Source organism: Equus przewalskii, chromosome 7 (assembly GCF_037783145.1).
Source record: "Equus przewalskii isolate Varuska chromosome 7, EquPr2, whole genome shotgun sequence".
NCBI lineage: Eukaryota > Metazoa > Chordata > Mammalia > Perissodactyla > Equidae > Equus > Equus przewalskii.
In genome coordinates this window covers 6,487,572-6,502,976 of record NC_091837.1, presented here as the reverse complement: position 1 = coordinate 6,502,976, position 15,405 = coordinate 6,487,572, and the positions used below count along the sequence as shown (strand labels likewise).

The window sequence follows — 15,405 nt, the reverse complement described above, 5'->3', positions numbered from 1 at the left end:
GCTGAGGCAGCATCCCACGTACCACAACTAGGAGGACCCACAACTAAGAATATACAACTATGTACTGGGGGGCTTTGGGGACAAAAAGGAAAAATAAAATCTTAAAAAAAAACAAAAAACGAAAACCCTTACATAAAGCCCATTTTAGACTTTTAAAGATCTGACCTCATATTTTGCTCATTCATGGTTAAATCTAAACCACAAAGTCTTCTACCATTTTTCCAGAAGACTTGTCTATCATTTTTCTACACTGGACCAAAAGTCACTTTCTTTTCCTAACTACATGAAGGCATGCAAATTAAAAAGAAAAAAAAAAAAAGGATGTTCTGGGCCTCATATGAGAAAAGAAAGTATAGTTATTATTTATATAGTTAAAGTCATAATAAATTATTAAAGAATTTCTCTGTAATTTAGCCTTTGAACCTGGTAAGTTAGTCAATAATTAAGGATGTATGGGATAGTTTCATTATCTGGAGACCCTGCCTTAGAAACATTACTTTTCCTTAAAAGATAAACATTTTGATTTCCTCTGAGTAAATTCCCAATGTATTCTTGAAAATGTGAAAAAAAAATCCCCGAAATCGGTATTTTTAAAAATTAAGGGAAATTTTAAAAGAAAAAATATTGCCCTAAAATCTTGTCTCCTAACAATTAGCATTTTGCTTTTTTAATATATTGAACTTAGAAACCTAGTCTATATGATCTCATTGTGAAGAGATCTCATTTTCCCAGATATAGTTTTGGGACTGCCGACTAGCTGTGGTTTCTTTTTTTACTTATTTATTTATTTATTTTTCTGACTCACACTCCAGAGGGAGCAACACTGAATAATTTCTGGCCCTGACTTCTCAGCTGTCCAGGAGCAGACAGACCTGTCAGGAGAATCATGCCTAAAGCCCCTTGGAACATCCAGTTCGGGTGTTTTCCTGCTAGATCCATCCCTCTGCAGAGGGTCTTCTGGGATCTCTGACTTGAGCTCTGAGTCTATGGTGGCCATTCTCTTAAAATGTCTCTCCTAATTATAGAGTTAATACTGTTGAGTACCACTTGTTCAGCACATGCTGTATACCAGGCATAGGCTAAGTATTTTTACATATAATGCTTGCACATTGTCGACAATCTGAAACATAGAATCAAAGAACAGGAAAAAAACCATAATAGTACTACTTAGAAGCAGCCACTGTCAACATTTTGACCATAGTTCTGTCAAAATATTCTTTTTTTTCCCCCTTTTAGCTTGAGACCATATAATATGTGCAATTTTATATACTGTTAAAAAAAAACCCCAAAACTCTGTTTTCATAATTTAAAAAATGCATATTTATTTTAGAAAATTTGGGTAATATAGAGAGTATAAAGAAGAAAATTTACGATGGTATATAAGCTAACTACCTACAGGTAACTACTATAAAATTTTGGTGTGATCTTCCAATGTTTTATTTTCATATATACGTGCACATACATGTACCTTTACTTAGGCGATGATGCTGTGTGTACTATTCTGTATGCTTTTTCCCACTTAAAAGCATGTAAACATTGCTGGTAAAGTTAAAACTCCTTGTAAACATTTTAATGGTTCCATGATACTCTGTTTCGAAGCACCGTAATTTACTTAACTGGGCCACCATTGCTGGCCATTTCGGTTGTTCAAAGGTGTGTGATGCAAATGACACTCCAATACCATACTTTGCACCTATTTTAACTATTTGTTCACAGAATGAGGACACTTAGTTGTAAAGGATAGCGGAGATCACTGACCTCCCACAGCTCATTTGATAGAAAAGGCAGGGAAAGTGACCTGCCTAAGTAGCTACATCAATCAGGGACTGGTACCTGCCCGAAGCACCTTATCCTGGTCTAAGGCTTGGCAGTGTGCCGTTCTGCCTCCTATTTTTATTTTATTTTATTTCATTGAAGTCGTAGTAGTTTATAACATGGTGAAATTTCAGTTCTACGTTATTGTTTGTCAGTCACCATATGTATGTGCCCCTTTACTCCTTATGTCCACCTCCCAACCCCTTCCCCTCTGGTAATCACTAATCTGTTGTTTTTGTCCATGTATTTGTTTATCTTCCACATATGAGTGAAATCATATGGTGTTTGTCTTTCCCTGTCTGTCTGCCTCCTATTTTGTAGGAAGCTGTGTGTACTCTTGGGTTGTGTCCTGGGGGTTATGGATTTTGCACTTGGCATCTGTCAGTGGCATTTCTTTCTCCCTTGAACCAGTAGAAAAGAGAAGAAATGCTGCCTCAGGGCCATTCTCATTTTCTGTTTGGGTAAGGGCAAATCACAGGTTTAGGAGCAAAAGTCAAGATTGTATTTTCTCTGTGTGCACACGTGCATGTGCGTGTGTGTGTGTTTGTTTTATAAAGAACCATTTCTGTAGGAATAATAATAACTGTTTTGTAGTTTACCAAGTCCTCTCATTTACAGTATCTCATTGGATATTCCCAAGAGCTCTAGTAGATGGATGGGGCAGGATTCTCACTAACCACATTTACTGATTTTTTAAAAACAGACTCAGAAAGATTATGGCTTGACCTCCACAGGGAGTGGAGGCACAGGAATCTAAGACCAAGTTGTATAACACCACTTTGTCTATACATACTAGTAGAAGTTGGTGAGTTACTGTACTAAGAGTAAGCTCGTTTTAGAGGTCTAGTTCATTTGATGTGCGGTAGCTTGTATGCAGAGTACTTCTTGCTAATAGAACTTATAGATCATGGGAATGTGGAATCTCTTATAATGTTAAAGAAACAGAAATCCCTTCTCAGGTCAGGCTTGCTGCAATTGTCCACTCACAGACATATTTGGGCAAAGGAATACCAAGAGGCACCCCTCTTGGTGAAAGCAGAGCTGCGACCCCGAGAAGTGTATTTGAAAAATGTGGGGTTGGTCCAGCCTTCTTCATTTTACAGATGGAGGAGAGGCCCAGGGAGGCTGACTGATTGTGCAGTGTTTCCCAGGTAGCCTGAGCTGTGACTCCTGGCACACAGCATTTTCCTTGCTTTTATTTTCTCTTTTCCTCTTATTTATTTATTTATTTTTATGAGGACTGATTGATTGCTTAGGGCCAGGCAGGCAACTGCACTGGGGTTGGTAAAAGAGAAGGGCTTGAGTGGTTGGCTGAGGAGTGATTATAAGGTCCTCAGTAACAGCTACCACTTCCTCTCCAGGATAGTCTTTTGTGTTAATATTTACCATTGTTATAGTTCTTGCTAATACAAATAGCCACTAGTACTCTTTTTTTTTTTCAAAGATTTTATTTTTCCTTTTTCTCCCCAAAGCCCCCCGGTACATAGTTGTATATTTTGAGTTGTGGGTCCTTCTAGTTGTAGCATGTGGGATGCCATCTCAGCGTGGCTAGATGAGCGGTGCCATGTCTGTGCCCAGGATCTGAACTGGCGAAACCCTGGGCCGTTGAAGTGGAGCGCGTGAAGTTAACCATTTGGCCATGGGGCCGGCCCCACCACTAGTACTCTTAACTGAGCACCTCCAATCCCAGCGCTATCCTGAACAGTTTCCCCACATTAGCTGGTTTAATTCTCAAAACAGCTCTGTAAAGTAGGTGTCATCTCATTTTTATAGATAAGGACACTGAGCCTCACAGAGTTATTTCTTCATGGCCATTCAACTAGCAGGTGATGCTAAGACCTGAGATTCCTGCCTAGACCAGTTTCGCAGCAGGCTGGTCAGCTCTGAAGGCCATGATCTTTGAACTGTACTATCCATTTCATGCCCTTAAAAAGTTGCAGAGGAGTAAACATCACACCCCTAAAATGCAATATGCAATACCAAGTTGCTGTGAAGATTTTTCAGTAGAATGACCTCCCTTGACTAGGGATCCTGTCCCTTCGTGACTCTGGACTGCTTGTCTTCTAATCCTGATATTAAGATGGATTTTGTTTCTGTTGAAACTCATTGTGTCAAAGCTGGGATTAGCAAAATTGTTCATCAGTGCTTCTTAACTGTTTTTGTGACATGGGCCCTTTTGAGATTTGACAAAAGTTATAATTCCCTGCCCAGAAAATTTTGGATCATTTCAGAGGGCTCTTGGGTTCCCTGAAGCCCTTCCTTAGACTCGCGTGTTGTCTAAGGACTCCCAGATTAAGAGCTCCTGTTGTACAAATTCAATATGCTCTGAGAATTCTTTATGCTGTGTAATCTGTTCATGGCACTCTCTCTAGAAATCTGTAACCGGCCAGGTCATTTGGGTAGTAGAGCGAGCTGCCCTGAAGTCACCCCTGTTTCTTCTTGGTTTATGTAAGACCTGTGTGTGTTTCTCCTTTTAGGGCACAGGCTGGTGAGCTGTGGGTCAAAAATGAGAAGGTCATGTGTGGCTATATCAGTGAAGATACCAGGGTAAGATTGATAAAATGCTTTTTTGGTTCTGTTTCCCCATACCATTGTATGTAAGTCCTGAAATCAAAAACAAAACAAAGAAACAAGCAAAAACTTGATAATCTCCTGATAGCTGCTGTCTGCCCAGGTGGACAATATTGTGATGTTGTCAGGGACTCCTGCAATTCTAATTTTGTACCGTTGGATCTCTCCAGTTTGGGGTTGATCTTCATCTGAAGAAGGTCTATTTAATATCAGATATAGAGATGAATATCTAGCTTGCAGGCTTCTATGCCCACTAGTACACAGCAAAAGTTAAATTCAGGGGAAGATTGCTTTGGTAAACACAAAGGTCTGGAAGATTGCATTGGTCAACACAAAGAGGGACCTTTGCAAAGGAGTCTTCTTCTTTGACCCTTTATTCTGGTTGGAAACATCCAAATTGAACAGCTGTAAACATTACCTGTGCTGTTGAAACCACCTGTTTGCTCTTCCTTGTTCTCATCCCCCTGCCTCCTTTGAGAGCAGTGGTTCTCAACCAGGGGCAATATTGCTTCCCTGGGTGTCTTTCAGCAATGTCTGGAGACAGTTTTGGTTGTCACAACTAGACTGTGGGGAGAATGCTGCTAAACATGCTACAGTGTATAAGGCAGCTCTCCAGAACAAAGAATTACCTGGTCTAAATGGCAAGGATGTTGTGGGGGCTATTTTGTGCATTGTGGGATATTTAGCAGCATCCTTGGCTTCTACTCATTAGATGCCAATAGCACCCTACAAGTCATGACAACCAGAAATGTCTCCAGACATTACCAGGTATCCCCTGGGAGAGTACAATTGCCCCTAGTTGAGAACCAGTACTTTTAGAGGTAACTGCTATCTGAATTTTATTTTCATAATTTCCTTGTTTATATAGTATTAATTCACATATATTTTACCCTAAGCAGTATATTTGTTTTGCTTATTTTTCAACTTTATTAAAGTGGAATAAAAATGTACATAGTCTTTTTTTTTCACCTAGCTTTTTTGTACTTAATACTATATTTTTATTTATTTTATTTTATTTTTTTGTTCTTTTTTTTTTTTTTGAGGAAGATTAGCCCTGAGCTAACTACTGCCAATCCCCCTCTTTTTGCGGAGGAAGACTGGCCCTGAGCTAACATCCATGCCCATCTTCCTCTACTTTACATGTGGTACGCCTACCACAGCATGGCGTGCCAAGCGGTGCCATGTCTGCACCCGGGATCCAAACTGGCGAACCCTGGGCTGCCAAGAAGCGGAACGTGTGAACTTAACCTCTGCACCACCAGGCTGGCCTCTCAATACTACATTTTTAGTCTATAATTAGGAGTGTATTTGCTAGGTCATAGGTTTCAGTCTGTAAGATAATGCCAAATTATTTTTCAAATTCTTTGGAACAGTTTGTACTTCTAGTAGCAGTATATAAAATCTGTTGTTTTTCACTTTTTCCAGCACCTGGTGATAGATTTTTAAGGCTTTTGCAACTCTAGTAGCCATAAATTGGTATTTTATAATGATCTTAATTTGCTTTTCCCCAGTTTTGTAGAAATTTGCTCTTAGGCATGACTTACAAAGACCATGATAATTTGGCATATGTTACCTCTTAAACCTCGTTTATTTATTTATTTCACAAATAATATGGAAGCAGTTCCTGTGTGTCAGCTACTATGCTTTTTTTTTATACACTTAATCTTTTTATTTTGTGAGGAAGATTAGCCTTGAGCTAACATCTGTTGCCAATCTTCCTCTTTTTGCTGAGGAAGACTGACCCTGAGCTAACATCTGTGTCCATCTTCCTCTATTTTGTATGTGGGAGGCTGCCACAGCATGCCTTGACAAGTGGTGCGTAGGTCTGCACCCAGGATCTGAACCTGCAAACCCCAGGCCACCAAAGCGGAGTGCTCAAACCCAAACACTATACCACTAGGCCAGCCCCCACTTAATCTTTTTTAAAATGTGGTGCGGAACATTATCAGTGAACAACCTTCGTTCTAGAGGGGAATTCAGAGGGGGAATCCCCATTCACTGGGGATCCATGGTTGAACAGCACAGACGAGATCTCTTCTGGTAAGGACCTTACCCTACTGGGAAGACAGATGCAGCTAGACACTCTGTCCATAAATGTGATAATTACAGATATGATGAGTATTCCAAAGGAAATTAATTGGCTAATGAGAAGGACTAACTGAGGGTGGCTTCCTTAGCAAACAAATGAGATACATTAAAATTTCTGAGGGAAACAAGGCATTGAGATAGAGAATAACAGAAGACCCTTCTTTATAAAGCTGGACAGGGAGGGCCTCTTTGAGAAGTGCTGGAAAGGTGAGACTTAGCCAGCTTATGGAGGTTGAGGCAAAGAGTATTCCAGGCAGAGGAAACAAGTGTGAGGCTAGTGCGGCAGATGCATAGGAGACAAGTAGGGAGAATGATGTTGATGAGGAGGTAGACAGGTTTCAGCCAGTTCATGCAGGGCCTTGAGGACCATTGTAACCAGTGTAGAGTTTATTCTAAGGACAATTAGAATCCCTTGAAGGATTTTAAGTGGGGGAGTGATACCTGAATTATGCTTTTAAAAGATCACTTATTCATTCAGTTGGATTTGGTTGAACAAAAACCCCAAAGTAATAAATTGATGCTTAAAGGTCAACTTTTTCCTTTCCTATAAAAGAACTGCATGTGGGGCTGGCCTGGTAAATATGGGGTCAGCCCTGTGACCGAGTGGTTAAGTTCGCATGCTGCGCCTCAGTGGCCCGGGGTTTCGCCAGTTCTGATCCTGGGCACAGACATGGCACCACTCATCAGGCCATATTGAGGTGGCATCCCACGTGCCAATGGGGGGATTTGGGGAGAAAAAGCAAAAAAAAAAAGAAGATTGGCAACAGTTGTTAGCTCAGGTGCCAATCTTTAAAAAAAAAGGTAAACAAAAAGATTAAAAAAGAAGCTAAATCACTCATAATGCCAGTCCCCAGAGATAATAACAGTTGACATTTTGAAAGGTACATTTTCTCTGAGTCTTTGTCTTTCCATGTATCAGAGAGGGTCAGCAAATTTATCAAGTGTCTGTTATACCCCAGAGACTACAAAAAGCCCTGGCAAGTGAATGGTGAACATTCTTCTGTCTTTAAGGAGCAAGTTCTCTAATGTACTAATGGAGAGTCAGACATTTTGCTTTCCTGCCAAACCTCTTTAGAGCCTTTTGGAGGAGGGGAACGCCTGCCTAAGGGATTTTATGGTAAAACGCGTAGGCCCAGACAACCACTTAACGTTTTTCCTGGAGGCAGTCTGGGTTCTGCGAGGGGGTGAGGGGTATGATATGAATTATAATTTGTTAGACTGGCAGCTCATAACTGGCATGTCTTAGCCCAAGTTCTGCCTCCATGATGAGCTTTCCTTGACTTTCCCAGGTAGATTCACTGCCCCTTCTACGTTTCTTGTAGGAACGTTCATGGAATGTTTATATATGTTGCAATATTTTGCATGTCTTTATCCTCTACTATAAGATCCAAGAGGCAAAGGACAATATCTTCTTCTTATGACCTATGATGCCAGGGATGAAGCTTGCTTTTAGAAGTCTCATGTCACACTAAAGAGAAATCTTCCACCATTGCTTTATCTTTATTTTAAAAAAGATAAAATTTATCATCCTAGCCATTTTTAAGCAAACAGTTCAGTAGTGTGAAGTATATTTACATTGTTGTGAAACAGATTTCCGGAACTTTTTCATCTTGCAGAACTGAAACTCTCTATATAATTGCTTTTTAATGCAATTTTGTTTGTTTATTTCAGGTGGTGTTCCGTTCTACGTCGGCTATGGTTTACATATTTATTCAGATGAGCTGTGAAATGTGGGATTTTGATATTTATGGTACTGTTCCTAAGTGCTGATTGTAACTGCCACTGGGGAGAATTTTCTGGTTTCCCCCAAGTTGGTATCATTTTACAGTAAGCTCTTGACATTCTCTAAAGATGTGTCATGAGATCTTTACAAATTCTCAAATGATAAATTAATTAAAAGTAATTTAATATTTTTATATATTTTATATATACATAGTGAATCCCATAAATGTAGTAAAGTATTAATGAAAAAATCTGACTTCTCAGATCTTTAACTATTCTATAAGTACAGGATGAAAAATCACAGGGAGAGTGACTCTATGTCTAGAAACCAACACTTTCTTTGATATTTTTCATTTCCTGTCACTCACAGAACTCTCCATGTTTGTCTCATTTTATTAGAATTACCACATAATAAGTAGAGAACAGTAAAGCTGCTATGAGATGTGGTGGATACTGTGTCCAGCACACCAGCCTCATGGTGCATGCAATTCAAATTTGTTTAGTAAAATTACAAGTTAATTTTTGCTGTTGGTCATCAAAGTCACTTGAGAACAGCAGGAACTGCAAATGATAATTCAGTGAAGGCTCAGGATCTCCCAGATCATCTTCTAACAAACTTTGAGCATCGTTATAAGAATAACCATATTTATAGGTTAGGTGGTTCTCTCATTCTGAAGATACACCTGTATTTTTTCAATCACCAAAGCTTTTTCAATCTTGAATTTTACCTTGGAGCCATGGTCTCTTGCTGGGTGAGGCAAATATTAAATTTGGCTCATTAGAAAGTCTAGGTTGAAACCACTTTTATACATCTGGTTTTTATGATCTTGTTTTATGATATAGCAGAACCCACCCTCTCTTTAACTGGTCCCATTCCTGTTACTTTACTGAGAGAAGAAATTGTAAGCAAGAAATAAAGATAATCCTTACCCTCTTCTCATTTCTTTTCAGGGGATCTGTATTTTGAGAAAGCTGTGAATGGTTTCCTTGCTGATCTTTTTACCAAGTGGAAGGTATGTTTCTTCTTATGCACTGAATCTCATCGAGTAAACGTTACTCAGTGCAGATTTTAAAACACACTGTTTCCATTAGGCTGCCTTTAATGGAGGTATCTTACCTAAAGCCTAAATTGATAAGGCTCTAGATTTAAATTGCCTTAATCACTTCAACATGATAAAGGCCATAGCTAACATTAAACTCAATGGTAAAAGACTAAAAACTTTGCCCCTTAGGATGAGGAGCAAGATAAGGATAACTGCTGTCACCACTGGTATTCAACATTGTTCTGGAAGTTCTAGCCAGAGCACTTAGGCAAGAAAAAGAAATAGAAGGCATCCATGTCATCAAAGAAGTAAAATTATCTCTATTTACAGATGACATCTTCTATGCAGAAAATCCTAAAAAAATCCACACACAAAAAACTATTAGAGCTAATAATATAATATAGAGCTAATAAAGTTGCAGGATACAAAATTAACACAAAAAATCAGTTATGTTTCATCAGCAATAAATAATTCAAACAGGAAATTAAAAAACAATCAAAATTTAAAAAGGAAATTAAACTTAAAAATGATTTCATTTACAAGAGCATCACAGAGAATAAAATACCTCGGAATAATTTATCTCAGGAGGTGTAAGACTTGTACACTAAAATCTACAAAACGTGGCTGAAAGAAATTAACAAAGACCTAAATAAATGAAAAACAACCTATGTTCATAGATTGGAAGACTTGATATTGTTAAAATGGCAGTACTCCCCAGAGCAAACTATAGTTCAGTACAGTCCCTATCAGAATCCCAATGGCTTTTTTTGTGGAAATGGAAAAGCTGATTCTAAAATTTACGTGGAATTGCAAGGGATTCTGAATAGCCAAAACAGTCTTGAAAAAGAAGAACAAAGTTGGAGGACTCTCACTTCCTAATTTCAAAACTTACCACAAAGTCAAAGTAGTCAAAACAGTATGGTACTGGCATGAAGATAGATATATAGACCAATGGAATAGAATTGAGAGTATAGAAATCAACCCATACATTTATGGTCAGTTGATTTTAGACAGGTATGTCAAGTCCATTCAATGAGGGAAAGAATAGTCTCTTCAAGAAATAGTTCTGAGGGGCCGGCCCTGTGGCCGAGTGGTTAAGTTCGCGTGCTCCACTTCGGTAGTCCAGTGGCCAGGAGCAATTTGGTGAAGGGACAGGGTTTTGCCGGTTCGAATCCTGGGCGTGGACATGGCACTGCTCATCAGGCCACGCTGAGGCGGCATCCCACATGCCACAACTGGAAGGACCAACAACTGAAAAAAAAAATACACAACTATGTACCAGGGCGGGGGGGGGCCTTGGGGAGAAAAAGAAAAAATCTTTAAAAAAAAGAGAAAGAAATGGTTCTGAGACAACAGAATATCCATCTGCAAAGGAATGAATTTGGACCCTTACCTTACATCATATACAAAAATTAACTCAAAATGGATCAAAGACCTAAATATGAGAGCTATTTGAGGTCGTATTATATAGTAGAAAAGAGCATGGAGTTTGGATTAAAACAGACTGGGTTTAAAATTATGCTTTAACTTTGATTAGCTTTTTCACTTTGGAGAAGTAGTTTCTGTTTCCTTGTTTGCAAAATGGAGATAATAATAGTGCCTTCTCACAAGGTGTTTTAAAGTCTCTGCACATGGCAGGGTCTCAGTAGGATCTAGGTCTCACTGGAATCTAAGTTCCATTCTCCTTCCTCAGCAATATGGCAGCAGTATCCTTCAGCTGTGAAGGCTAGAGATACAGAAGTATGATGCTTGCCCTCAGAGAACTTGCAAACCTGCTGGGGAGCTTGGATCTATGTATTTGAAACAACAGCAAACCGTATGTTTTAGGGTTAGAATTTTATTTATTTATGGACTTGGAAGGCTGAGGAAGGTTTGGATGGTTGGAAAGGAAAACAGAGAGGATGTTTCAAATGAAGAGAACCGTATGAGCAAAAGGATGAAAATGGGCATGAGAGTGGGGTGTGGTCTTATGCTACTCCACAGAAGATTTGTGGGGAATAATCAATTAATAAGATTGGATTAGAAGGATAGGGTCAGGTCATGCTAGGCCTGCAGTAGCTATTAAAATTCTTGAATAGGGGATCAGTGTGATCAGCGCTGGAGAGAATTTGAGGAAGAGTAGTCCAGTGGCCAGGAGCAATTTGGTAAAGGGACAGACAGGAATTAAGCAGACCAGCTAGGAAGCTTCTGTGGTCATGTGGCTTAAGGGTAATCAGGCCTTCGTGTCTGCCTGAGTATGGGGCCTAAAGGGGAGCACAAACAGCAGGGACAGCAGGAAGCCAGGCCTTGGGAGTGGGCTGAATAATGGTCACCTTGGGCCACATAGTGGCCATTTCAATATTGTGTTTATGAAAACCTCCATTTCAAGTCTGGTTCGATTGCCCTTTAGATATCCCCTAACCCAAGTTTCTGTGAGTGTATATACAATGAGATGTAAGGACAAGATTTGGCATAGGCCCAGTCATTAGTTTACAGGACTTCGCTCTTAGAATTTGTTTTTTAAAATTAAGAACTTGGTATTAAAGCAAGAACTTGAATTAAAATAACTTTCTGTAACCATTCCATATTTATTTAATGAAGTTTGGTGAAGGTTGTTTATTCTTCATAGAGCCTGTTGAATAACATAAAGCTAACGCTGTGGACAGCAGGATCGAGCATGGGAGTTTATGAATTCTTTTCTGAGCCCTAAATATAGACATAGCAGGGGTAATAGTAGTAGTCTTAGTTAACATTTATTGAGTATTTTGACATCCCAGGTATCATGGTGTTTTACCCACATTATCTCACTTAATCCTTTTGTCCATATTTCACAGGTAGGGAAAGTACAGCTCAAAGAGGTTGGAGAACTTGCCTATGATCAATAGCCTGTAAGCAGAGTGATGATTCTAATCCAGTTCCATCCTTTCTTCCAGAGTTGGCCTGAGATCATCACCTCGTGCTCCCCTGTCTATGTTTCTGTAATCCCAGGCCATGTCACCACTGTTCTGTGTTATCTCCTCTGTCATGTATGAGTTGAGAGGCCCATATGCCCACACCAGCCCACTGTAAGGCATTTTTTCGGTATGTCAGGTATACCAAAATCAGAGAAGTTTGGAGCTAAGTGTGGAGCTCTGGGAGTCCAGTAAATTAGTTGGTGGCTAATGAAGGTCTACTCTTTCCTAGCACTCTGCTCTTGGTACTGTGGCTTGTATTTAGGAATTTCTGTCCACTTTAGTATATATCCATGGAAGAATGTAAGGTGGCATGTAATGTGCATTATGTTATATATATACCTTATATGGCACATGCTGAATTGTGTTGTCAGTAAGTACGCTTGGGTTAGAGATAGGGTTAGTCAATGTAGGGGTTGTTTTCAAATACCCAGGAGGAACTGAAACTGAGCTTGCTGGCTCACTGGTGCAAGCCAAATTTCATACCATCTGTAAACACCCTGCTTCCAGAACCTTGATCTCCAGACTCCATGGAAATGTTTATTCTCACTTGTCCTCATCCCAGTCCAAAGGTAATTCATTGCCTGGGGTTCGACCCCTGCATCTCGAGCAGCCCCCAGTCCTTATCTTATGATAGTGGTAGGATATGGGAGTGTGTTTGATTCTTACATCCACCACCATGGGTTCTGTTCTTGTTCCCTACACTACAGTTCTGAAGAAATTAAAAAACACTGTGAAGCAGGTACAAATACCATGATCCTCTGACACTGGGCTGATCTGTTTCATGCCAAGTCAACAGATGAGAGACAGCGACCCATACTTATTGGTGATTTGCAGTTTTCAAAGCTCTTTGCACATTCCTGGGACTTTAGGTAACTTGCCCAAGGTCATGTAGTGGTAAGTTTCAGAGCCAGGGCTTCTGACTCCCAGCAGTTTTCTGTCCACTGTATTATGCAACCTACAATTACATGAAGTTTTCCAATACTGTGCACTGCTGCTGAGCCTACTAGAATTGAGAATATTATTTTTATGCTTCATAGTGAAGTAAATGAAATAAACTTGAGCCCTCTTTTTCTCTACTCATACCTAGGAGAAGAACTGTAGTCATGAAGTGACAGTGGTCCTATTTTCTAGAACTTTCTATGATGCGAAATCTCTTGGTGAGTAAGTCTTTCTCCTACAGTTATTTTTTATTAAGCTTCCCCCACCCCCATCCCCATCCATTCCTTACCATCCTCTTTCCCTTTGCACTGCTCCATTTTTCTCACCATTTCTGTTGTGAGGACGGGGTAAAATAGAAAATAGCAAAGTCCATTAGTGGATGCAAGAAGTCTGTGGGCTGTGATTCATCTTAAAACCAACTTAATAGAAGTATAATTATCTTTATTTTTTTTGGTGATGCAAATCTTCAACCCAGAAGGGGGAGCAGAAAAACTGAATTTCCCTTTCAATCTGATCTACATATATGCTTTTCTCTATTTCAGATGAATTTCCTGAAATAAACCGAGCCTCAATTCGACAGGATCACAAGGGGCGATTCTATGAAGACTTTTATAAGTATGTTTGGGTGTTTGCTGTGCCTTTTTTTGGTTGTTTCTTTCCTAACTTTAGAAAAAAAATTAGCCTTTTTATTTTGGAGTAATTTTAGATATAGAGAGAAGTTGCAAAGATAGTACAGTTTCCATATGCCCTGCCCCCAGTTTCCTCTGTTAACATTTCATAACCAAGGTACATTTATCAAAACTACAAGATTAGCAGTGGTACATTACTGTTAACTAAATTTCAGACTTTTCTCAAATTTCACCAGTTTTTCCACTTAGGTACTTTTATTTGTTCCAGGATCCGATCCAGGATACCACATTGCATTTAGACAATCCAAACTTTTTTTTTTTGTAAGGAAGATTGGCCCCACACTAACATCTGTTGCCAATCCTCCTCTTTTTGCTTGAGGAAGATTGTCGCTGAGCTAACATCTGTGCCAGTCTTCCTCTATTTTGTATGTAGGACACCGCCACAGCATGGCTTGATGAGCAATGTGTAGGTCCACGCCCGTAATCCAAACCTGCAAACCCCAGGCTGCTGAAGCAGAGTTTGCAAACCCAACCACTATGCCACCAGGCTGGCCCCCTAGACTTGCCAAACTTTGTACTGTGAAAAATTTCAAACTTGAAGAAAAGAAAAATGAATAATGTAATGAACTCATATCCCTAACACCTGGATTTAACAGTTATTGTGCCATATTTGCCTTATCTGTTTTTTGGCTAAATTTTATTTTAGTGTAAATTATAGATATTATAACATTTCATTCCTATGCATATCTAAAAAATAAGGGCATTTTCATATATAACCATGATATATAACCACAACCACATTTCACAAAATTAATAATTCTATAATATTGTCCAATATCCAGTACATATTCAGATTTCCTTAATGTCTCCAAAAAAGTTCTTATGTTTGGTCTGCTTCTTAAGTCTAAATTTGAAACAATTTCCCCTTCTTTTTCACTTCCCAACTGTTGACTTATTGAAGAATCTAGGTCAGTAGTCCTGGAGAACTGTGCCTCTCAAACTTTAGTGTGCTTATGAACCACCCCCTGGGGATCATGTTACAGTGCTGATTCCAATCAGAGTTCTGGGGGTGGGCCTGGCTCTGCTTGTCTAACTAGCTCCTGTGTTTGCACAGTTTGCTTGTTTTTGCACCACATTTTGAGTAGGGAGACAGTAGAAGACCCTTTCTGGATTTGTCTGATTGCATTCTTCTGGTGGTCTTTGTTTATTTTCTGTAAGCTAGAGGTTACAAGTGGGGTGATTTCTCTGTGCCCCAGGACAGCAATTTGGCAATGTTTAGAGACATTTTTTTATTTGTCAAAATGGTGGGAGTGAGTGTGTGGGAAGGGGAAGTTATGCAACTGATATCTAGTGGGTGGAGACCAGGCATGCTGCTAAACATCCTGCAGTGCACAGGAGAGCCCCCCTTCCCCCAAAACAAAGAGTTATTTGGTCCAAAATGTCAGTAGTGCGGAGGTTGAGAAGTCCTGCTCTAAGACTTGATTGGATTTAGGTTGAACCTTTTTAGTAAGACTGACCTCATTCTGATGCCTTGTACTTTACATTGCATCACCACAGGATGCGTATCAGTTCGGTTCTCCCAACAGTGCCACTGAATAAGGAGATACTTTATGAGATGATGGAAGCATACCAGATGCAATTGGATTGGGTTACTTGATGGCGTGG

At 39.5% G+C, this 15,405-nt stretch overlaps 1 protein-coding gene across 16 annotated transcripts in view; it reads left to right on the top strand.

Moving 5' to 3' along the window:
- The window catches only part of DEPDC5 (DEP domain containing 5, GATOR1 subcomplex subunit), a 115,957-nt gene that overhangs the window by 9,078 nt on the left and 91,474 nt on the right, over nucleotides 1–15,405 (top strand). For all 16 annotated transcript variants that reach the window (XR_011541771.1, XR_011541770.1, XM_070626892.1 and 13 more), the window contains exons 8-12: nucleotides 4,293–4,362; nucleotides 8,146–8,224; nucleotides 9,148–9,209; nucleotides 13,260–13,329; nucleotides 13,654–13,726. Coding sequence is in view for 14 of the 16 variants with exons in the window: in XM_070626892.1 (XP_070482993.1) it covers nucleotides 4,293–4,362; nucleotides 8,146–8,224; nucleotides 9,148–9,209; nucleotides 13,260–13,329; nucleotides 13,654–13,726 (354 nt within the window). In the remaining 2 variants the exon portion in view is untranslated. The remainder of the gene's footprint in view (nucleotides 1–4,292; nucleotides 4,363–8,145; nucleotides 8,225–9,147; nucleotides 9,210–13,259; nucleotides 13,330–13,653; nucleotides 13,727–15,405) is intronic.